Source organism: Protobothrops mucrosquamatus, unplaced genomic scaffold, assembly GCF_001527695.2.
Source record: "Protobothrops mucrosquamatus isolate PMUCROS unplaced genomic scaffold, P.Mucros_1.0 scaffold21, whole genome shotgun sequence".
In the NCBI taxonomy this organism is placed as follows: domain Eukaryota; kingdom Metazoa; phylum Chordata; class Lepidosauria; order Squamata; family Viperidae; genus Protobothrops; species Protobothrops mucrosquamatus.
In genome coordinates this window covers 571,741-596,465 of record NW_015386406.1, presented here as the reverse complement: position 1 = coordinate 596,465, position 24,725 = coordinate 571,741, and the positions used below count along the sequence as shown (strand labels likewise).

At 35.7% G+C, this 24,725-nt stretch overlaps 1 protein-coding gene across 1 annotated transcript; it reads left to right on the top strand.

Annotated features, from left to right (window-relative positions):
• The first annotated feature begins 16,603 nt into the window (after positions 1-16,603).
• AGR3 (anterior gradient 3, protein disulphide isomerase family member) lies at positions 16,604-23,476 on the top strand. The gene is made up of 7 exons (XM_015810803.1): positions 16,604-16,721; positions 17,252-17,315; positions 17,507-17,559; positions 19,492-19,568; positions 19,706-19,769; positions 20,432-20,515; positions 23,427-23,476. The coding sequence occupies exons 1-7, from the start codon at positions 16,619-16,621 to the stop codon at positions 23,474-23,476; spliced, it is 495 nt and encodes a 164-aa protein (XP_015666289.1). The 5' UTR covers positions 16,604-16,618.
• Positions 23,477-24,725: the final 1,249 nt, after the last annotated feature.

The following is a 24,725-nucleotide window of genomic DNA, read 5'->3' as shown; positions in this document are numbered from 1 at the left end:
AGTTTAATACAAGGTAATTCATAATATGGTTTATTTGTTTTTTTCAAGTGATTTATAAATTGTGGTTAGAAGTTGGCATATTATGTGATCCCAGCCTATTTAAATTGTTCTATAAATGATAATTAAATGAACAGATTAGTGTGATAACCAACATGACCTACTATTATAATGATAACTGTTAACAAAATAAGAGATAGAATCAATATTTTCAATAGATGCTATACACACAAATATATACAACTCCTTTTTTACGACATTGTAATCCCTTAATTTGGGGTAGAATTGGGGTGATTGAGTCAGGGAAGAGTTGGGGTAGAGCCAGACAATATATGTGTGTGTTTGTGTGTATGTGTGTGTATATATATATGTATGTATGTATGTATGTATGTATATGTATATGTATGTATATACAGTTAGATAGATAGATAGATAGATAGATAGATAGATAGATAGATAGATAGATAGATAGATAGATATAGAGATAGAGAGATATTTATATATATTCTATTACTTATACATTTCATTTTATATGTTTGTTTTTCTCAAATTAAACAAACAGGTGTTGCTGTTAATTTCTATTGAAATAAACAGATGTCAGTATGCACATTGAAATGGGTTAAATGGTTTTGGTCTCCTCAGACCTGCAAGAAATTCTGGAATTATAATTCCTGGCTAGATAGTATATTAGATTCAAATAAATTAATGATTTAAACAATGCAACACTTTCTTGAAATTTTTGAAGAGGTCATAGCATCATCTAAAATGCCATGCTAACAAGGAGTTATATAAACTCCAATTCAATACATAAATATAGAATATTTAAGTTCAATACTAAGAGAAAATAAAACGAGGAAGAAATGGAAATGGAGTTATGAGAACCACAAAATAAAAATATTTATAGAACTGGCATAAGATTGAGGTATCTAATCTAGTTTGTTTCTAACATTGAAAATATAAATTGACATTTCATATGAGGGCACTGTACTTTCACATTTGTTGAATTGGTACCTTGGTACCAAATGTAGAATAAGAGCAATATATTGTGTTTCATTATTGAAGCAATTATCTTCTTTATATGAAAAGTCACTTCCTTATTAACAATATCACTGTTATAGATCAAACTTGTGTTTTTTAATAACTGCTAACCACATGCTATAATGAACTGCTTTTGTTCAATAGGCAGTACTATTACTGTAGATCCGTGGTGGCAAACCTATGGCACGCATGCCACAGGTGGCATGCAGAGCTGTCCCTGTGGGCACACATGCCATTGCCACAGACAGAGGGATGCAGGGCTGGGCTCCTCCCTCCCCCTCTCCACGCATGCGGAGTCCAAGAACAACTGCGAGAGGTGGGCAGATGAGGGAACCTATAAAAGGAACAGTTTTGATGGGAGAGTGAGTGAGCGGCTTTTGGAAGTGACTAGCAGTGGGTTTCAAATCATTTAACAACCAGTTCTCTGCCTCACCTTCCCTCCATCTTGGTTGGGCTGGGCTGCTCAGGGGGTCGCTGGGGTGGGTGCAGGAGGGTGGGGGTCATCAGATCCCAGCTGGGGAAAGGCAAGGAGGTCGGGCTAGGGGGAGTGGGAGGACCAGGAAGCCCCCGCTGGCCGAGCCTCTCATCCACACTACGGTCACTTAGGATTGCATAGAAGGGGCACCGGGCAGGGGTTGGGGGGTGGCTGGCAGGGGGGAATCAGAGCCGCCATCTCCCTTCCATAGTGCAGCCCCATCGGCATGGGCGGAGATGGGCGCTTGCCGGCCTCTATGTGCGGGGGCCGATGGTGTCAGGCAGCAGATCTGAAAGTGAAGCTGTGCTGCCCATCCTCGTGCTGGTGGGGGCGGTGGTGGTGGGGGAAGGTGGGATCTGGCATGCGCCCACTCTTTGCCGCTGTTGCCCCACATCATCCTGCATGCGCATCCAGGACATGCGTGCGGGACGATGTGGGATGGCAACAGGGAGAGGCGGATATGTGCCACAGCTCACCTTCCCCACTGCTGCCTCCACCAGTGCGAGGATGGGTGGCACAGCTTTGCTTCCAGATCTGCTGCCGGCCAGGTCTGGGTATGCAAGGCTCACCACCGCCACATCCTGTTTCCCTGTGTGGTTCGCCGGTCAAGGGGCTCAGAGCAGCAGGAGGAGCAGTTGCCGCCACCCCCGTCAGAGCCATCATGTAGACAGGGCCCGCACCAGATGAGGGCTCCTTTCCGGCTGTCCTGGGGCCATCTCTGCCCACACCAATGGGGCTGCACTCCGCCCACGCTGATGGGGCTGCCGTGATGCAGGACAGCCAGCAGGCTGTGGCTGCTGACAGACACCATCGGCCCCCATGCGCTCCCTGGCCTCTGTGTATGTGGGCCATTGTGTCAGGCAGCAGCTGATCCGGCCCCTGCCTCGCCTTGCTTTGCCCCGCAGCAATTGGGGCACACCCACCCTGCCTCGCCTCACCTCACCCCGCAGGACGAGCCTCCAGCCCACTGCCCCACCTGCCAGAGACATTCTGGATCTCCCCCAATCCTGCCCGGCCCCACATGCATTCCTCCCCATGAGCATCATTGAGGTGGCCACACCCACCATGGCCACACCCACCCACTCGTCCGTGACCACCGCAGCCATGCCCACCCAGCACCTGGTGATAAATAAATGGGTTTTGGGTTGCAGTTTGGGCACTCGTCTCTAAAAGGTTCGCAATCACTGCTGTAGATGATTAAACATTAGAAGGATACTGCTATTGCTATTGTCAATCCAAACTTCCTTTTAAGTGACCCTTAATTTTTAAGAATTGTTCTTACTTGAGTGTTCAGTTACTTAATAAGTATCTAAGATTGAGATTCTCAAACGTTACAGTGCCTGCAACCAATAAAAATGCTAAAGGAAAAGTAATTCCTTAATTTTTATTATAAATTTTACTACATCCAAAACTCAATAAACATTATATATAGTATATAACATGTAATCAGTTATATGCAGAAACAGTTTGTATGACCTACTTATGAATAAAACTATTGATTATTATATTATATTATTATATTATATTATTATATTATATTATATTATTATATTAATTATATTATATTATATTATATTATATTATATTATATTATATTATATTATATTATATTATATTATATTATATTATATTATATTATATTATATTATATTATATTATTATATTATTATTATATTATATTATATTAATTATATTATATTATATTAATAATATAATAATATAATATAATATAATATAATATAATATAATATAATATAATATAATATAATATAATATAATATAATATAATATAATATAATATAATATAATATAATATAATATAATATAATAATATAATATAATATAATATAATATAATATAATATAATATAATATAATATAATATAAATATTATATTATATTATATAAAATATTGCAGAGAATTCCATTGCTTGCACTCTGTCAAAGTGTGATGAGATCCTTTTTGAATCAGAAATGCATTTTGACAAGGAAAAACAGGACAGTGAAGACTTTTAAGTTTTTGTTTTTTTACTGTTTATAATGAAGATCTTTATATCAAGTGTTTGCAACAAGTATGTACAACACAATTCTAGTGTTAATATAGTGTAAGATTTCCTCCTAAATCTCCAGTCATACCACTTTCATAAAGAAGATTCCAATAATTTTTTTTCTGAATTCCTTCCATACCAACATTTTAAATATCAAACTATTTGGTCTTTGAAAATACTGGAATTGTTGTACTTAAGGGCTTTTTAAATTCAAAACATTTGCAATGTCATATATTTATATTTGCAGAAACATCACTCATTAAATTATGACAGGAACATGCTTCTAGGCGTCATACTAAAAGAACAAATATACTGGATAATATGTAGTTATAGTACTATGTAAGCTAATTTTTTAAATATTATATTTCAAAGTTAATACATTTTTTGCAAAAATCTAAAAGAAATACAAATTTAATTAGAAGTGTGTTTGTCATTTTATTTTCTTAACTTCTGTAGGATATGATTAAACAAACAATCAAGAAGAACAAACTTTAATCATGGACTAAGAACAAAGAGATATTTCTTCTATTTAAAATGACTTGTGAACTGAGGTTTGCCAGTCAGCTGTCTTAACCAATTTTTAGAAGTTTGAAGACACTGGATAAAAGCTGAAGTCAGAATATAACAGGTAAGCTAAATAGAATATAACAAGAGGAACATGTTATTGGAATTCAACTGTAATATTGTACAACCAGATAATCTGGCCAGTTGTTAGGTATAATAGAATTGAGGAATGGAATTATACCCAAATTGTCATGTAAGCTCTATAATAGCTTTAACAGTGGGTTTTTTTAAATCTAAAACTCTATCCTATATGCAAAGGAATTCCAGATTTTGCATATATTCTGTGACATAGCCCTAGTTATCATTGTTCTACTACAGAAAAAAATTAGAAAAAATAACCCACATTTGATTTATTGCTTGGTGTATTAATAATATTAATCTATATTGTGCTTTAAAACTAAGCATAGAAGAAGCACAAAATACATTGCAATATCAAAATATAAATCAGATTAAAAACCTAGGCAATGCCAAGGGATATTGGAATGCCAACACAGTGACCCCCTTACAATAGAAAGAATTAAAAACTGGACTCTATAAAATCTATTAGTACTACGTTTCTCCATCTTCATCTGTTTAGTCACATCTGACATTCAGAGATTTATATATCTAATTCTCCAAAGCACCTGAGAGCAGGATAAGTGATGGGTGTAAGCTTAACAAAGAGAGATTCAGCCTAGAATTACCTGTTAATGAGAACATTTAATCAATGGAATGGCTTGCCTCATACTAAAAAGCAGAGACATCACCCTGCCAACAAAAGTACGTATAGTCAAGGCCATGGTTTTCCCTGTTGCAATGTATGCCTGTGAAAGTGGACAATAAGAAAGGCTGAGCGCCAAAGAATTGAGGCCTTTGAACTATGGTGCTGGAGAAGACTCCTGCGAGTCCCCTGGACTGCAAGGCGATCAAACCAGCAGTGCTAAAGGAGATCAACCCTGACTGCTCTTTAGAAGTCCAGATCCTGAAATTGAAACTCAAGTACTTTGGCCACCTAATGAGAAGGAAGGACTCATTGGAGAAGAGCCTAATGCTGGGAAAGATTGAGGGCAATAGAAGAAGGGGACGACAGAGAATGAGGTGGCTGGATGGAGTCACTGAAGCAGTAGGCGTGAGCTTAAATGGACTCCAGAAGATGATAAAGCCAGGGACTTTTGGCTACTTAATGTGATTGTGTGTTGCCAGAAGTACTAGTAAGGTAATCTGACTGACTTTGTGTCTGGTTGTGTTAAGCATGTTATGTGAACACAGACTCTGTTTATATATCTCAACAAAATTGCAAAAGTTTCTAGTGAATTCTGAATGCGAAAAATAATAATTAAAAAGTATTTTTCTTTTAAGTACAAAAGTATTTTATATTGTGCTTTATTATCAAGCAACAGCATATTCGGTATGAAGGATCTTAAGAATGTATTTTAATTATATTAAAGTTTCCTTTCATTTGACTTATTCAGCTTTGCTATCTCCAATTTTTATAACAAAGTTTCACAAAACATTTTAAAACCAATTTTTTTAACATAATCATCACTATTTCCAGATCTATGTTGAGATTACAACATTATATTTATGTTTTTATAACTTCCAGAAAACACTTTTAGTCAATTGAAATCACCTTTTTGATTTCCAAGCTGGCCAATAGCTGAATGCCTTTTACCTCAAATCATGAAATAACCACTAATCATGAAACAACAAATACCGCCATACTATCACTGGATTCATGAAATAAAATATCTGATATCATTGATATCTTCCCTTTCCACAATTCATGTATTTTCCCCTTATAAATGTAGAACAGGGTTGGGCAATTATGGCCTCTTTATGACCTGTGGATTTCAACTCCCAGAATTCCTTAGCCACAGGTTGAAGCCCACAGGTCATAAAGGGGCCATAGTTGCCCACCTCTAATGAAGATAGTCCCTAAAGGTTCAATTAACTACAAAGATATACTTTTTCAATCAGAGAAAGAGTTTCTAGTACTTCCTTTAATATTGTTTTCCCCATTTATTTTTCATTTGAATTAGTTGAGAATTATTATTTTGCAATTTTATCAAGGACAGCTAATCAGATACACTGCTCTATGCCTAAAATGCTATCTATGTCATCTATGCTTATCATTCCTTCATGCATACATACATACATTCTTTCTTTAAGAAAATAGATTAGCAGAAGAAAACTATTAGCTGCAGATTAAAAATGTAAAACATTTCCTGTTAACTATTTTAGAAAATATTTGTTCCTGTTCAACAGTTTCACATACCATATACAGTGATGGTTTGGGCACTTATAAGATATCTCATGCCAAATCTCAGTTCTGTTACTGATGCTTTATTTTTGAACTCTTTGTGATGAGTAGCAATGAAAGACAATAATCTCCCAATTATCTCTCCTTCTCTACTGCTTTACACTTCCTGAAGTCTGTAGACATATTTTACTTCCTCAACAGAAACATCTGTTATGTATTTCCTGTAATTAGGCGATTAAAATTAGTTGCCTTAATAATGTATAAATACTATATGGCTATTTACTGCAGAGATTTTTCTTATTATAAAACAGACGATTACAAATTTATTCCAGGATTATAGAATAAACACAGTTAATACTGCTGTTAATCAGATTAATAAAATTTAGAGGTTATTGTTATGAAACTCAGTTATCCTTTTCTATTGTTTAGAACTGAAAATATAACTCTGCTCCCCTTTCATAAAAAATGCTGAACCCATAAGCTAATTAAGTACACATAATTAAATCTAAAGTTATATTTAGATCCCAGAAAACTTCTTCAACTTCTTCATGTGAAAACATCTGGTAAAAACTCCCTATGCCTACGGATATCAGTTAAATTTACTCCTGTGGTACGATTCTGTTAACACATTATATCCCATCTTCAAAGTATAGTTCTAGTCTTCCTATGCACCTGGTTTCCTACATGTTAGGACTGGTGTCAGACTTAAAAACCTTATTGTACTTTACCTTCCCTCTCCCTTCTACTGCAGTGCATCAGGGCAGAGTATGTTTGAATCTCTTTCAAATGTTTCAGCTCTGTCTGTTTATGTTATGGTTCTCATCTTTTTCAAGATCCTATTTTTGACCTTCCACACGGAGTAACCAAGGTACGTATGTATGTGTTGTGCTTTTCATTGCACAGGCACCTCTTTGGTGGTTTGGTTACCCCAGATTTTGGGATTTCTTCATCTTAATTGGTTAGTAGTGAATTTTAACTATTTTTATAAAGTTCAATTGGTTTTATTGTTATCTGACTCAGATGTTCCACTGAATAGAAATATCTAGAATGAAATATGAAGCATATAATATCAAATAGATTTTCTGCAACTTATTCAAAAAGACATGCTTGTTCACTTTTTGTGAGTTCATTCTAGACCACGGGTGTCAAACTCACTGTGTCATGTGACGTTTAGCGACATATTGCGACTTTTTTTGCGTTGCCGGAGCTGTAGTGGGTGCGGCCTCCGTATGATGCAACTGGTCCATGGGCCGGTACTGTGACACCCCTGTTCTAGACTGATTCCTTGAAGCTGCAAAACAATCAATACTGCTCAAATGCTCTACATGACAGCATTTGAAGCCATTCCTAGAGCTTCTGGCTATTTGTGCCAGTATCCTACCGGTATTTTCTTCCATATAAGTGTGCTTAGAAGATCTTGAAGTAGTTGCACTAAATGTTTGAACAGCTATAGCTGCTCTATGGCTTTGAGAAACTGTTGGCAAAACCATTCATAGAATTATTTGCATAGGTGTAGAACAAGTTCTGAGAAATAAAACTTTCCATTAGTGGTGCCATTTTTTTTTAAAAAAATACAAATGCATTAGCAAAATGTATTTATGATGCCACCATCTTTTATATTGCAAGTAGATAAAGATCATTATAAATTATAGAACATTGGCTATTGTATACTAGAGACAAAAAATCTATCAACAAACTGTTGAAGGATGAAAAGTAGGCCAATGTAATTTTAATAATCTGACATTTGGAAGATCTATAAATAGGAAAGTCATGATGCGAATAAAAATATCAATCGTATTACCTGGATCTATTCATACCTTAGGCCTGAAATAAACATTTATAGTTTTGCTTTATTTTCAATCAATTTTCTCTTTGGCAGTCATATAGCATTAAAACTTAAAAGAGTGAACATAAGAGTTAATGTAATTTTAGAATGACTCGTGTACCAAAGTGTGTGTCATTTTGTATCTATTATATCTAGATTTTTCCAGTTTCATAGTATTGAAACTGGTATAATTAAGCATTTTCAAAATAAAACATCCTTATGTTGAGTTCTAGAAAATTTAACTATCTGCAGATTGCTGTATTTTTTAAAAAAATATGCTTATAGGAAATTCTCAGAAATGGTCATTTATAGTGTACATTGTAGAAGTCTTTCCAGATTTCACATCAAATAGTTTATGCTATTTTTTTTCCTTGCTTGTTTATAGCTCTTAAATAATGTTGTAATCCATCCAGTGAATATTGATTATTAAGGCATGATGGGAACTATACAGAATAGCAAGAATACTGATAAAACCTTCTATAATATCAAATAAAAATAAAAGTCAGGTTAAAAAAAAAAGCTTAAAATATTCCTGAGTAGTAACACTTTTCCTCATTTTTTCCCTCATATTTGAAGCTTTTCTGCATAAGGTCCTTTGCGTATTTTTAAAAACTAACTACAAATCCAGTTTTATTTTTTGCTTTTTTAGAAAAAGGGAACAATGGGGCAATGCACCAAGGACTGTAGGTCAGTATTTTTCATCATCAAATCAATATTTTCCATTCAAAGGAATCAAATTCAACTATCACAACAAGAGTTATTTCAGAATTTCCCATACATTCCCAATTAATGAGCTCATGAGTTTAAAGCACACAGAACAATGGAGAAAAGAATTACACTGAAGTAGGCTAAAGCAAGAAGAAAATAGATGGGAGGATGTGATGTTATGATATTTCCCTTCAAAGTTTTTTTAAAGGCTCTATATTGAGTATAACAGAACAGGAAAAGGTATGATTGATACATTTCACAGCTGCCACTAGTCCTTGGGTCCATTTAAATAGTGGGAAATTAAATCACATTTTATTTCTCATAGCCAGGGCTTTTTTTTGTCATAGAATGCCCAAAACGGAGATCCGGCACCTTTTTTGGATGGAACCTTGTAGGGTAGGCAAGGCGGGTTGTATAATGTGTGTGAGTTCCAGAACCTTTTTTTTTTTTTTTTTTTACAAAAAAAGCACTGCTCATAGCAGACAGAACTCTGAAATCAGTGACATCTCTGCATAGATTAATCCCCTAGAATTTGACTTTAAAGTCCACTAGGATTCTTTCCATCAGTGCAAACTAACTACAGCTTTTCATTAAAACTATATTCTCATATTATTTCAAATATGTCTATTCCTCCAGAAGAGGATCTCAATTATCTACCAATCCTTGTTTTTAATTACTTAATTTAAAATACCTCACTTCAAATGAAATCCAAGGATAACCAAAAAGACGTGTTTAAAAAAATGCAATTATGCTAAGTCCCAATCCCTTTTTATGTGCGTTGCATCACATATAAAAACTGGAGACTTTGGTAGCATGGTTGTGGCTGCCATGTTAATTTTTTAAATACTTTCCTATGAACACCAATACCCCAATCTCAAAATAAACAAATAAAAATCTTGGATTTAGTGGCATACCACTCAATTTTTGAAGTGCAGGATTCTTAGTAACGTTGGAGCAGACTTTTTACAAATTATTGGAACAATTATATATGACAGTATTATCAACAATGTTATCTAGATTTAAGCAATTTGCTAACTAAAATATTATCAATTGTAATCAAGATTTGAGCAGAATGGGTAAGTTTAGCTTTATGATTTAACCACAGCACAAAGTAGCAGATTCTTATACTGCTTGGTTTCATGCATCGATGATATGAATAAATGCCGGAAACTGTTGTGAGTCACTCTTCTAATTTTCATGCTGCAATTAGAAATTCAAAAATGAACAATATATTGGAATCCACAACTTTTTAACATAATTCAGTTAAGTTGAAGAATAATGCCAAAAAATCTTTTCTTTCTGGTTGTTGTTGTTGTTAGTTGCGAAGTTGTGTCCGACCAATCGCGACCCCGTGGACAATGTTCCTCCAGGCCTTCCTGTCCTCTACCATCTTCTGGAGTCCATTTAAGTTCACTCTACTGCTTCAGTGACTCCATCCAGCCACCTCATTCTCTGTCATCCCCTTCTTCTATTGCACTCAATCTTTCCCAGCATTAGGTTCTTCTCCAGTGAGTCCTTCCTTCTCATTAGGTGGCCAAAGTACTTGAGTTTCAACTTCAAGATCTGGCCTTCTAAAACAACAAAGATAATTTGGAGAAGAAAATTAATCAAAATGTCATTTCTGAAAAATAATCACAGTTTGTTGCATCAGCTCTTTAGATATGCTGTTCAATTGTAATTATTATTATAATCCTCGCAAATGTTTGTGGCTCTCTGTATACCTAGAGATGATGCTCCTAGCATTAAAAAAATCCAGTAAATTTTATTCCTTTTGTTCATTTTGCTTGAAACAAAATTATAAAAAGATGTTTAAAATGGCATTTTTGTACTGCTTGGGAAAGTCTGCAGGCTCAGCATATGGCAAGAAAACTTTTTCTAAATGTTCCAGTAATTGCAGGCAAAGATGTAAAAAACAGCTTGCCAACAGAAAAAAGTAAAATCAAAGGATTGAACAGTGGAATCTTTACACCTATTGCTACATAAACTGATACTTTAGAATCAAAATAAATAAATTAATATGCTAAAAAGAAATTATTCAAATATTTTGAACTGTTCTAAATTCTTAGAGTTTGAGGTTTTTCCTTAAGAGTGAAAATGAAATGGAATGAATTATTACGAATTCTATCAATTTGTATAAAAATTCAAGCTCAATCTGCAACAAATGACCTACAGTTATTTTAAACTATCATACTCATTAAAGAAGATGAGAAAGAAGAAGTGAATATAAATATATGATAGACACAAATCATACATTCATAATTAACTGCATTAAAGCTTGCTTTACTTATTAATTTCAATTTAAAAACTACATATCACATAGCAGATAAAATGTAGTTGCCTAATTTGTGATGCAGAGAGTCATGTTACCACAATGTCTTTAAACCTGAATTCTTCTGAAGTGCCAACTTGGACTAGTAGTTAAGGCACCAGGCTAGAAACCAGGAAATTGTGAGTTCTAGTCTGTAAGATGAACTTAGTGCTATCTTCTTATAAAAGCTTTGTTTGCATCCCAAATCATTCTTACTTCTTTTTTGGGCGAACCATCATTTCCATTTCCTTTTTCAACAACATTCAATCTCCATTTGAAAGAGTAATTTTTCCTTTTAAAATTTAAAAGGCCTGTGTTGTCGTCTGAAAAAGTCTTTGGTAATATCTTCATTTTATGAATATTAGTCAGTAAACTCTTAGAGATTCAAATTATATCTATTCTTGAAAAAGATTGATTTCTTTTTTTTAAAAAAAAATAGATATATTTGTTTAAATCACTATGTTTGTATTTCTATACATCAGCAATCTTGAAATTGTCCAATAAGTCAAAGAAAAACTTTGGTAGTTTGCTTTGTTTAATTTTAATATTCAGTATTATAATGGGAATTTCTTTAAGTACAATTATATCTGTATTATCAATTTTCAATCTAATATTAAAATGCTGCAACAGAACTTTAGTCTTTTAAAATTTTGGGCTGGAAGCTAAAACATATGAAGACTAGTTACAGGAATTGGGCATGTCTAGTCCAATGAAAATGATACATGATACCAATAAAAATTTGAGAGACTCCTACAAAGATGAGGGGGTCAAACTATTTTCCAAAGCAGCAAAAGGCAAGACAAGAAATAATGGATGGAAACTAACCAAGGAAAGAAGCAGCCTAGAACTAAGGGGAAACTCCCTAACAGTGAATGGCTTGCCAGCAATGGCTTGCCAGCAAAAAAAAAGGTTGTGAATGCTCCATCCCTGGAGGCTTTCAAAAAGAGACTGGACAACCATTTCTCTGAAATAGTATAGGGTCTCCTGCTTGATCAGGGGATCAACACTACTATTCCATGTCCTATGTTCTTTTTGACAAAATGCATAAGGCATCTCTTAATTTTGCATATCATATATTGATCCTATAAACTTTGTCAATCTCTGTGCCATCTTTATCCAATCCAAAATGTAAAGCAGGGACTTAGCAGTCTTTTCTCCTGTATCTTTCCCATGGTCTTCTGAAATTTCTCTAAAACTTAAAGAAAATGTTTTTTTCTCAATTCCAATAATTCTAAGTCAGTGATGGCAAACCTTTTAGAGACCAAGTTCTCAAAAATTGGCCCCGCCCCTGCTCCACCCCCTACCCCACCCCTGCCCCACCCCTGCTCCACCCCACTCTACCTGCCCACAGGGCCAGTCACTGCCTCCAGGGCCCACCGCAGATCGCCCAGGCAGCCCAGCAGCGCCATGGCGGCCACGCCCTCTGCCCATGCCCTGCAGCATCAACTGTGCGTGACGGGGCGTAAGGGCAGAGTCTTGTCTATGCTGCCTGGCTGCCATGTCCTTGGCTGCGCTGCTCCTGTGGGCCACGCTCAGGGGCGACTCTCCTACAGGGAGGCTGCTGGTGAGGAAGGGGTCGTGGGCGGAGGCAAGGCTGGGGCAATAGTATGTGACCAAAGAAAGGGTTCTGAGTGCCGCCTCTGGCACCCGTGCCATAGGTTCACCACCACTGTTCTAGGTTGTCCAAATCTTTCTGTTTTTCTGTTTATAACGTCTCTCTTACTTTCTAAAACTTTCAATTTGTCATAGATTAGGTTGTACATCTCCAACCAATTGTCCTACAGATTCTACAATCTTAACTTCATCTTTCATATCCCTTATTATTCCTACAAGTCCTTCTTTCATTTGTAAAAACAGCCATATTATTAGCAATTGTTTCATTTATATCATTGTCAAATTCTTTAAACATTTATGCAATAAATCTGTTGCAATGTCCTTGTGTATAAACTGTTATTACGAATTTCTTTTTCCTCAACCTATTTTTGCGGGGGGGAGGGGTTGGTTGCCACTGTAATCTGTATGGCTCCAAAGTGAAACTATGGGTAATTCTCAACTTATGATCACAACTGAGCCCAAATTTTGTTTGCCAAACCAAGGAAGTTGTTAAATGGGTATTGCCCCATTTTACAACCTTTTTTTACCACAATTGCTAACCAAATCACTGCAGTTGTTAAGTGAATCATGCAGTCATTAAACAAATCTGATTTTACTTATTGATTTTGTTTGTGGGCAGCCAGCTTGGAAAGTTACAAATGGTGATTATATGACCTAGGACAGTGCAACTATTATAAATACATGCCAGTTGCCAAACACTTGAATTTTGATCATGTGACCATGATGTTTCAACCTTGTAAGTGTGAAAACTAGTCATAGTGCCAGTGCAATTTTGAACAGTTACTAAATGATTGGTAAGTCAAAGACTACGTATATGTCAACTATATAGTAGTTGAAGGCAAGCTTCACTTATTGTATTTTTTTCTTTTTTTCTGTTTTGCCTTTTTGTGTTTTAAATACTTTACTCTCAATTAGCTCAATTAGTAAATACACACTGGCTCACATTATCTTTATCTTTTTTATTTCACAAAATTCACCAATTATCTATTTTTCTTAATAATAAACTATCAACATTTCCATGAAGGTCCAAACTGTTCTACCAGTTAATTATAATGTTGTCATGATAGAAAAGAAAATTATCCTTCTGTTTTCTAAAATCGCTATATCCTTTAGCCATTTAAAACTCTTAAATTTAAGCTATTTGCTTTTAAGTCAAAATCTTTTAAAATAGTATTTTTCTCTCCTTAATTTTAACAAAAAGGTGATTCACCAAGTGTCTTTATTCTTTCCTGATGGTGAAAAGGTCTCTCTTAAGTTGTATGTTAATTATGTCTGTTTAAGGAAGTGAGGCTTTTGTAGGCCAAGTGTCCATCAAGGCCGCACAACAGTTTTGAGCACAATGGTAATCGCTTGGCTCCCAAGCTAATTCATTATTGACTGAAAAAAATTCAATTTATATGGTTGCCTCACCAGAACCAGCTGTCTGGAGCACAAGCAGATGATCTCTTGATTTCTTCTTTTCCAAAAAGAATATTGTCGACCAGAATTATTAGAGAATCATTAAGGATAATATCAAATTAAATCAAGAGAGTAATTAATGGCAGAAGGATATTGTTGTCAATGGTTTTCCCATTTACAATTATCAGAAAGATAGAAAATGGATAAAAAAACATAGCATGGAGCAAAAGAAGACAGAACTGAAGTTCAACTGCATACAGATGATGATCAGATGATGATCAGATGATAATTAATTGTTAAAATAAATAAACTTTGATTAAAATTTGAAAAAGCAATAAAAATAGCACTTAGACATTTATATAACTTCACAGTGCTTTACAGTCCTCTCTAAGCAATTTACAGAGTCAACATATTGCCCCCAACAAGCTGGGTTCTCATTTTACTGACTTCAGAAGGATGGAAGGCTGAGTCAACCTTGAACTGTTCAGAATCAAATTCCTGGAGAGAGCAGTGAGTTAACCTGCAATATGGCATTCTAACCATTGTGCCACCACAGCTTTAAAATGAAGATTAAGATTAGGATTAATAACAATTAAATAAAAGATTAAAACCAAGAAGACTGACAGTACAGAGGACTTTTGTCTCTCACAATCAACCATTTCCATCATAGCATGCCCACACATAAGAGCCCCAAGCCAGCCAGCAGAATAAGATTTTAAGGCTTTTCTGAAAGACCAGAAGGGTGGAAGGAGATCTCAGTCAGGAGGCAAAGTGTTCCAAGGTGTAGGGTCATGGCAGAGAAGGCACTTCTCCTTTACTAAACAGCTGAAATTCTTTGGCCAAGGGAGCCCAAAGAAAGCCTCATCTGCTATGCAAGTGAGGCAGCCAATCCCACTGGAGTGAGACAGTGCCTAAAATAATAATCTAGTCCCATGCAATGAAGGGCTTTAGAAGCAAACTGCATTCAATGCAACTCACTCAATCCTGCAGTCATTCCTTAAAGTGTCATTTTCATGGGTATATTTTGAAAATCACAAAAAATTGTGGAGAAAACAGGTCAGAAAATACTACTGCAACTACAGTCTATCAGATATTATGGGACTACAATTCCAAGAATTCTCAGTACTTACAGTATTGAGTTCTCAATGCCTTTGGATCTCAGCCTAAGATAAAGTTTCCAATGGCTTCTCAAACAACAGATGTAAGGTATATGTTTAATCAAAGTTAACTGTATTGTGAAAATGAACAACAACATAGGGGAATTTTTTTAAAAAATAAATATTCAAGCAACTTATATTTTCATCACCCTTCTTTATTTTAATTATCTGGTTTTTAAAAGCTTATAACCTACTCTTCCTGAGAACTACATTTTATAACTCCCCACCTGATTTCTTAATTACATTCTTTTGCACAAAGTGACTCTTGTATCTTCCTATTAGTTTCATCCCTGATCTCAGAGTACTATTGAACTCAGTCATTCAGTAGAAACAATAGCATCTACAGTTCCAACTTTCATTGCTGGTTTCTTATTTCACTGAACTTGAGCCAGACCATAGCCATTTGTGAGGAAAAGTCACAGGCATACAAAGCTCTACCTTTTCCCAGTTCCAATGTAATGATACTTGATACAAGCAAAAATGGAACAAGAAATCCAACTATTCAATAGGCCAAAATGTGAACTTGCAAGATTGGGATACTGAAGAAAAGGAAGGAGGGGCAGGATTGGTCATTACTATTTCATTTGCAAGTGAGCACATTGTGTAAATCCAGATTAAGAAGCTGGGCAGGTCAGCTGAACACAAGACTATAAATCACATTCACTTTAAAACATCTGTTTGCTTGGGAAGGACTTTTACTAACACAACAGACCAACTCTGGTGAGCAAAATTCAGTCTTGTTATTTTATTTCACATTACCCAACTCATCAAATAAAGAGATGGGAAGAAATAGTTCATAGCAGTTTGCTATACAATATTTGTTAGGCATGTCTATTATTATATATGAACTCTAATCAAAGTAAGTTTCAAAAGACTAAATTGATTGCAGTAATTTGTTCACTATACAAAAATATCCACTATATAAAAATAATATGATGTTCCTTAAAAACTCTGTATGTAATATACAAACATACATTTTAAGGAGTATTATTAAGAGAAATAGTGAACAGTTACTTCTTTAAAGGCTGAAAATTATGCCTACAATAGTTTGTGAAGCTGAGTATTTTTTTACCTAACAATTCAGCTATAATTCTTTATAAACAAATGTGTTAAAAGTGTATTATTGCTAATTAAAATTTGGATTTCAATATCACATTTATGGTTTAGACTACTCTTTTATTTGTACAGGACTTCCTAAAGCAGTTGGAGTTAAATTTATACTAATAATATTTGAAGAGGGAAGAAAATATGTATTCAGCAGTGAGCTTATCCTTCATATTACTTGCCATTTCATCCAATTTTGCAATAGCAATCAATAAGGAAAAGCGAGTACCCCAGACCCTCTCTAGAGGTATGATGATTTCATTCTGTTTCTAAATTTCTAAACAGGCTAATTATAAAATAAATTGTGACTCAATTTTCTGAAAATTGTTTTGTAACTAATATTGGGCTAGAATACAATGGGATAATACTTCCTACCGTCAAACTCTACATTTTAAAAATAAATAAATTAAAGTACCAATAGAATTTTACCTCTTTTTGCACACATTGGTGCATTTTAGTGCATACGGCCTTACAAAAATGAGCTATGAATCTAAGGTACAGTAATTTATATTTGTTTTAATATACAAAATCTGTGATAAGTAAAGAAATTATGTTTAACACATTTCAAGAAGTTATGGTATAGGGTTTCCTGTTATATTTCCTGTGTGGAATAGTGTTTCCTGCATGAGCAGGGGGTTGGACTAGATGACCTCCAAGGTCCCTTCCAACTATCATCATCATCATCATCATCATCATCATCATCATCATATAAAATATATTGAGGACAGTTAAATAGATAGCAACTCCATCTAAACCATGAACCTATTATTCTCCTAGGATGGGGAGATGATATCACTTGGGTACAAACATACGAAGAAGGCCTCTATCAGGCAAAACAAAGGTAAAAATAATTTTAAATCTTTCAGGGGGAAATAGAATATTTTATTTTTGTTCCTGCTCTTATGAACAGAATATTTGTAGCTTGTCAGTGGGTTTTAGTTTATTACTTATAGATGCTGTATTATTCAATGTATTTATCTCATATGATAGAAAAACCATGTTTCCTAATACTTATTTTCTTTTTGAAAAAAGTAATAAGCCATTGATGGTTATTCACCATTTGGAGGATTGTCAATATTGTCAAGGTAAGTCAAACCAATTTGATTTAAAGTGAAAATCTGGGGAATGCATTTACAAACACATATCACTCAACTGTATTCTTTTATTGTAGTATATTTAAGACTCTGAGATCTCAGTCTATAAATCATATTGCTCTATATGATAAAGGAAAAATAGTTGGGAGAAACTGCAAATTTCTAATTAGAATCTTATTTTTGAGAATTGAATATTTTAGAATATTTCAGATATTACTGCTAAAGGGGAGAGTGTGAGTGAGGATGGTGCTGTAGGCTGGTGCTTTATTTTGCCGTATGCCAACTATATATTTATTTATTATTAAAATAATATGTTTAAAATCTCAGTTGGGGCTATGAACCTGGTAGGCACCACGGGACATCTCAGGCATATTATTAATGACCAGTGCTTTTTTTCTAAAAAAAAAAAAAAAAGGTGCCGGAACTCACACATGTCATACAACCCGCCTTGCCTACCCTACAAGGTTCTATCCAAAAAAGGTGCCGGAACTCCGTTGTGGGCATTCTATGAGAAAAAAAGCTCTGCTAATGACTATCAGCACCATTTTACTAATCAATGAATTAAAAATTTATTTATTTATTTATTTATTAAATTTATATACCGCTCTATCTCCCTTACGGGACTCAGGGCGGTGAACAGGCGATACTAAAAACCACAATAATAAATGAATAGTTTCTGTGCTAAAATCAAATTAAATAACAGGCCTGTTCTAAAAACACCCCATACAAAACCCCCACTAAAACATAATCAAACTACACCAGGCCGGCCGCACGGAATAGATGGGCCTTCAGGGCTCGGCGAAAAAGGCGCAGGTCCGCAACTGTACGTAGGTCGGGGGGTAGGTCATTCCAGAGGGCAGGAGCTGCCACAGAGAAGGCTCTCCCCCTGGGGGTCACCAGCCGGCATTNGTTGTTACTAACACCTTGAAGCGCACCCGGAAGGCCACCGGCAGCCAGTGCAGCTCGCGCAGGAGAGGTGTTACATGGGAGCATCTAGAGGCCCCCAAAATCCCCCGCGCAGCCGCATTCTGAACTAGCTGGAGCCTCTGGGTGCACCTCAAGGGGAGCCCCATGTAGAGAGCATTGCAATAGTCCAGGCGGGAAACAATGAGGGCTTGAGTGACTGTGCGTAGGGCGTCCCAATCCAGAAAGGGGCGCAACTGGCGTAAAAATGATTTTAATTTACAAAATATGTCTTCCAGATGTATGCTGATATAAATAGATCTCATTTTCAAAATTAAATTCTTTTAAGCAGAATCCCTTTACATTTATGAAGAAATCTCGATTACACATAATTCTGCTAAATGTAAATAAAGATACATTAGCTCAAGCAATTAGTAAAGCAAAATATATAAGATGCCTCTTCTAATACATATTTCCCTTGTTCAACCAAAGCTAAATATGTGCAAGGTAGATTACATTAACAAACATGAAGTTATCTTAAGTACTGACAAAACATATTCGACATGGTTCTGTTTTTCTCATGTAACCAACTATATAGGTGTACAGCTGAATAACATTTATCTCTGAAGAATTCACTGAGAATAATGCCCTCAATATCAATTTAAAAAGAAACCCTTCAAGGCGACAGATTTAATTTATTATTTTTTATTATTATTATATTTGGATTTATATCCCGCCCTTCTCCTCGCGGACTCAGGGCGGCTTTAAATTTAAATTGTAGGTAGTCTCCCTCATCTTGTCATTGATGCTAAGCAATATTATCACTGCTGGCAAAGAAGATACTTAGGAGTTTCTGTCTCAAAGTCCTTACAACAACCATCTCTCACTTCAACAACTTCCAGTTCAATTGACTGCAAAGAATTGATGTAACATGTCAGTATAGAAAATGTCAGACATCCACTCTAAAAAACTTGCATCTTATCTCTCTTTAAAATAACAATTGCATTTCATTTTCTGCAGCATTAAAGAAGGTCTTTGCAGGAAATCAAGAAATACAGGAGATGTGTCAGAATGATTTCATCATGCTCAACCTCATGGTACAGAAATTTAGATATAGATATAAATTAAGTAGTATTTGAAAGTAATTAGGTAAAGAAATGGGTGGTCTTTCCTCTTTAGTGAGGTTTTAAGACAATTTAATAACTATGCCAATTTAAAGATTTTCCTTTGGCAGCATGAAACGACTGATAAGAACTTATCACCTGATGGACAGTATGTGCCTCGAATCATGTTTGTAGGTATGTATTAGACATAATCATAACTATGGCCCTGACCTGGTGCTTTGCCTCTGTAAAATACAGCTTTTGTTGATTACTGGGGCCAGACAAGTGTTTGTTTTTGAGAAATGCTACTTGCTTCTGTACAGCAGCTGAAATACAAAATGGAATTTCAGTCTACTAATATTTTTATAAGGATGATACAGAGTTGAAAGAAATCAATCCATTCTATGGAAGTGTGCATGTAGAATCATGGGATAATGAATGGATGTCCCAGTTCAGCTTTTCCTGACTTGATGCCATTCAGATGTGCTAGGACTTCATCTTTTAGAATATTAAGCCAATATGGCCCTTACTCTGTTGGTTTGCACTTCTGGAATTTTATTTTTGAGTAGCATTCCAGAATAAGATTAAATTCTTCATTAATCAAAGTCTTAGTTTTCCTCAGAGAATGAACATTTCCAACCTGCCTTATTTCAGTCTTGTATAATTTTCCATAGTAATGAGGAAGTTATCATTGTTACTTGATAATGCATTTTGAATGTATAGCTGATTCTTTTACATTTTTCATTTGAAATGCATGAATATCATTAAATTAGTGAAAAGCATCTCCTTGAAATCTAATTGGTGCTTATGTATTAGTATGACTTGACTATTGCAATAATTTTTTATTGCTTTTCCAGATCCTTCTCTCACAGTAAGGGCTGATATCACTGGAAGATACTCAAATCGATTGTATACTTATGAACCTCAAGACTTATCTGTGTGTAAGTTTTTCCTTAGTGGGTTGCATTCAGAATAGTAATGTTTACAGGACTGTTTTCCCAAAAGTACACTAATTGCATGGAGGATAAATTAAGTAGCACTGCTAGGCTTGCTAAGATGCATATAAAAAGTTTAATTCAGTATTACATCAAAATAATGAAAAAGGCATATAAACTAGATATTTTGGAGTTCATTTCCATCAGCCTCCAAAAACAGAGACTGGGGAATGTGGCAGAGCCAGTGCAGTGCTTATATTGAGTGTTATTGTTAGATATGATTACTTCAGCTTTGAATGTTATTATTTATTAATGATGTTTTATGTGTTATATTTTTTCTTGTTTTTAAATTGTTATATTGCTTTTTTTCTTGCTTTGTTATTTACTTTAATTGTTTGCAAGCTGCCCAGAATCATAAATATAAATTTGAAAAACAAACAAACTTAACCAATAGCAAGATGGCAATAGCCTCAAGCCCAGGGTGTCAAACTGCCGGCCTGTGGGCCAGATGCATCATAGCAAAACCGCGCCCACCCAATTTCTGGCAATGGCAAAAAAGTCGCAATACGTCACAACACATCACGTGATGTTGCGAGTTTGACACCCCTGCTCAAGCCCATCAATCCTAAATGTTTTTTCATGGTTTAGCCAAGTCCTATCAGGCTCCCTGAAAAATGCATAAAAGGACACAAAGATGGTACATGATACCATCAAAAGGTTCTAGCACCATGCAAAGTAGTAGTGTTCAAGAATGCAATTTTCTTGCTGTCAAAATCAAGGAGAGACTTGGACAGATCTCCCATTCTCTGTAGTGACCTTTGCGCAGCTTGTCAGATAAAAGTGGAGGCAGAATAAACTGGCTCTGTTGAGTGCAAGTATTTGTACTTGATTGGGTTGGGCTCATAAATTTGGGGGATGGTTTTGTTTTGTTTTGCTCTACTGTGCAAAGAAAGTACAGTTGGTGTCCTAGGGTCATAAAAACAAGGCAGGAAAAGATAACTAAAACTGGTTAGAAGGCAAGGTTTCAATTAGTCACTCATACAGATTCTTACATCAGCAAGGAGCAATAAAAAGTGAAGTAGACAGAAATTGACAAAGCATCCATATGTTTTGCAATAAGAGGCTCCCTTGTTTTAATATCATGGTTTGGGACACATTTGGGTTTGAGGCACATTTAATTTTTAATTTTTAAAAATATGTTCTAAGATATGTAGGATTTTAAAATTTGTGTCTGTATGCAGCCCTGCATGAAATTACAAAAAATAGTCCTGATCCAAATATATGCTTAAATGGCTCAATTAGAAAGTTAGTGAACTGAGAAAAATCAAATCTAGATCTAGACAATTATCCCAAAGTGAGTAAGGTCCAATTTTCTATAGAATTAAATTGACCATATCCAATCAGCCATGCTCCATGATTATAGAAACCAAGATAATTGTTTTGCCTACTTAGTTCTCAGAACTGGGGAAAAAGAAGAGTTAAAAGAGCAAGATTCTCCATTGAACAACTTACCACCAAGTCCTAGTAGCACCAAATTTACTTCCTAGAACCCAATTGCCTAAAGCAGTGGTGGCGAACCTATGGCACGCGTGCCAGAGGCAGCACTCGGAACCCTCTCTGTGGGCACATGTGCTATTGCCCCAGCCCCGCCTCCCCACACCCCCCCTCCCCAGCAACCCCCTTGGAGGAAAGTCGCCCCCGAGTGTGGCCCACGTGGAACAGCGCAGCCAAGGACATGGGAGCCAGGCAGCTTAGACAAGACTCTGCCCTCATGCCCCATCGCACACAGTTGATACTGCGGGGTGCGGGCAGAGGGAGTGGCTGCCATGGCACTGCTGGGCTGCCTGGGTGATCTGCGGCGGGCCCTGGAGGCAGTGAGTGGCCCTGCGGGCAGGCAGAGTGGGGACGGGGCAGGGCTTGGAGCAGGGGCAGGGCCAGTTTTTGGGTACTCGGTCTCTAAAAGGTTCACCATCACTGGCCTAAAGAGTCAAAAGAGCACCTTTTCTTGCCTGCCCTAAGAAGACAATAGCGATTTAATAAATCTCTTTGCTAAAGGGAAATAGTTTCTTCCTGGGGAGGCAGAGTCTCCATAAATGGTAATTTTGACTAGTTAGTAAGATTGTGTGCTGCTAGAACCACCAATACAGTAATTTTATTGGGTTATTGACTGACTGGATTTAAGCATGTTGGTTTACGGGCCTGCTTTATCATTAATAGAGTTAGGTAGCTAACTTCAGTGTCAAATGTTGAAGTGGGAAAGCAATAGAAGCATTTAGCGAGGCATAAAATAAACAATATAATAAAAAAAAATTCAAATATAGAAATTAAAACCAAATATTTAGCAAGTGATGTATTTTGATTGCCTTTCTAAATAAAAGGGCACAGGAGGCAAGCACAGTAGAAATATTTCAGTTTAAGAATTGTATGATCCCAGAGCTTGAAATTCTTAGCAGCCTAACTGCCAACTTTTAAACTCCTGGCATTACTTGTTTGAATAAGCTCTTCCTTCAGCCAAATCTATCTATTAGGGGTGGCAATGCTACCTTTTTAGATCATTTTCTGCCTTCAGATGTAATAGCTGTCAATTGCCTATTAACTGATTTACATAAATGGCATTGAAGGCCAAAGGATAGGCTACCTTGGCCATCCTATTCTGGGATGTTATTGAATGTCGTAAAAAAGGTTACAACAGCTATTTATTTTCATAGTGATGGTTAAATTTCATAATTATTTTCTGTCATCTTTCTTCTATTATACTCTGTTTCTTTCGCCATAACCTGTCACTTTTTAATTTTTAAAATATGTTATAAATATTTAAAAATGAAATACCTGAAAATTAAAGGGATTGGATCTATCATTCTCTCCTTTTCTTGAATTGCAATGCCTACAAATCACTTTACTATCTTTTTTCCCCCAGTAATTGAGAATATGAAGAAAGCATTGCGTCTTATTCAGACTGAATTGTAAATGAGTGCTGTATTAATGATCACAACAGAAAAAAGAAATGTGGACCAAGAAAAATCATTTACCAAAGTTGTTCAGTTCTCTTCTCCCTCTTTGAAATGTCATCTACTAACTTTGCAAGTTCATTTCACATCTGCTAAAAAAAAATTAATAGTGGCTGTAATAATATAAGAATTCAGTGACAAAAAAAATTGATGTTCATCAAGATACTTCTCTCCTTGAGATTTTATACAGCAGTGAAGAAGAAATACCCCAGGAGATTTCTTCACATATTGAAAAATCTCTTATGCTAAGGATACAAGTACACAGGTTTAGTGAAGAAATTGTGTTGTATTGCCTTTCTAAATATATGCGTCTGTTTATACTGCATTAATGCAGTTTATACTACATTAATGAAGGCCACTACAAACCTCAGCAAACAAGTTCTTTTCTGTATATATTGTTGCTAGAGCTAGAGATGCTTCTGTTCCATATATCTCCTGAATTCATAGTCCTCTGTTACTTTCAATTATAGAAGTCCAAATGGAGTGAGTCAATATAATATAGCAATTAAGGGGTTGAATTGAGACTTGGAAAACCTGGGATCAAATCCCCATTTAACCATAGAGTTTATTGAATTAGGACTAGACTTGGGCTATATTGCTCAGCCCTGCTTATTTCACTAGGGCATAGTGAGGATGATGTGAGGGGTGACTATATTTGTGATGCCTTAACCTCCTTAGGGAAATATGAACAGCAATGCTATCGGTTAGAACTCTCCGTTTTGCAATCCTGTATAGAAAAATGCTATAGGATAGGAAAAAAAAGTAGTCATTTGCTAGAATGCAAGAACAAATTGATTCTTCATCAACTTCCATGGGAAGGACTCATTAATAATCAACTTATATTTGAAGCTCTGAATATGCTGCAAATGATTGAATGAGCTGCACAAAATACTCCCAGTGTTTTGTAGTTTCAAAAAAGAAATAAAAAAAACCTGCAGTCAACTTCTCCACTTGCTACTTTTTTTAATCTCATATTTTCAAATTCTGTACAGCGTTCTTTCAGGATGAATACAACATTGCCAGTGGCATATGTGCTATAGTAAAAGAGATGTATCAAGCCTTCTGTTCCCAGCCAAACCAAATGCCCATGGAAATAACTCTTGTATCCCAGCAACTTGCATCAAGATGTACACTATTTCTGTTGCTTTTGCTATTAATAATATATGGCTATGCCTATCAATCATGATAGAGACTTGGATATGAACCTG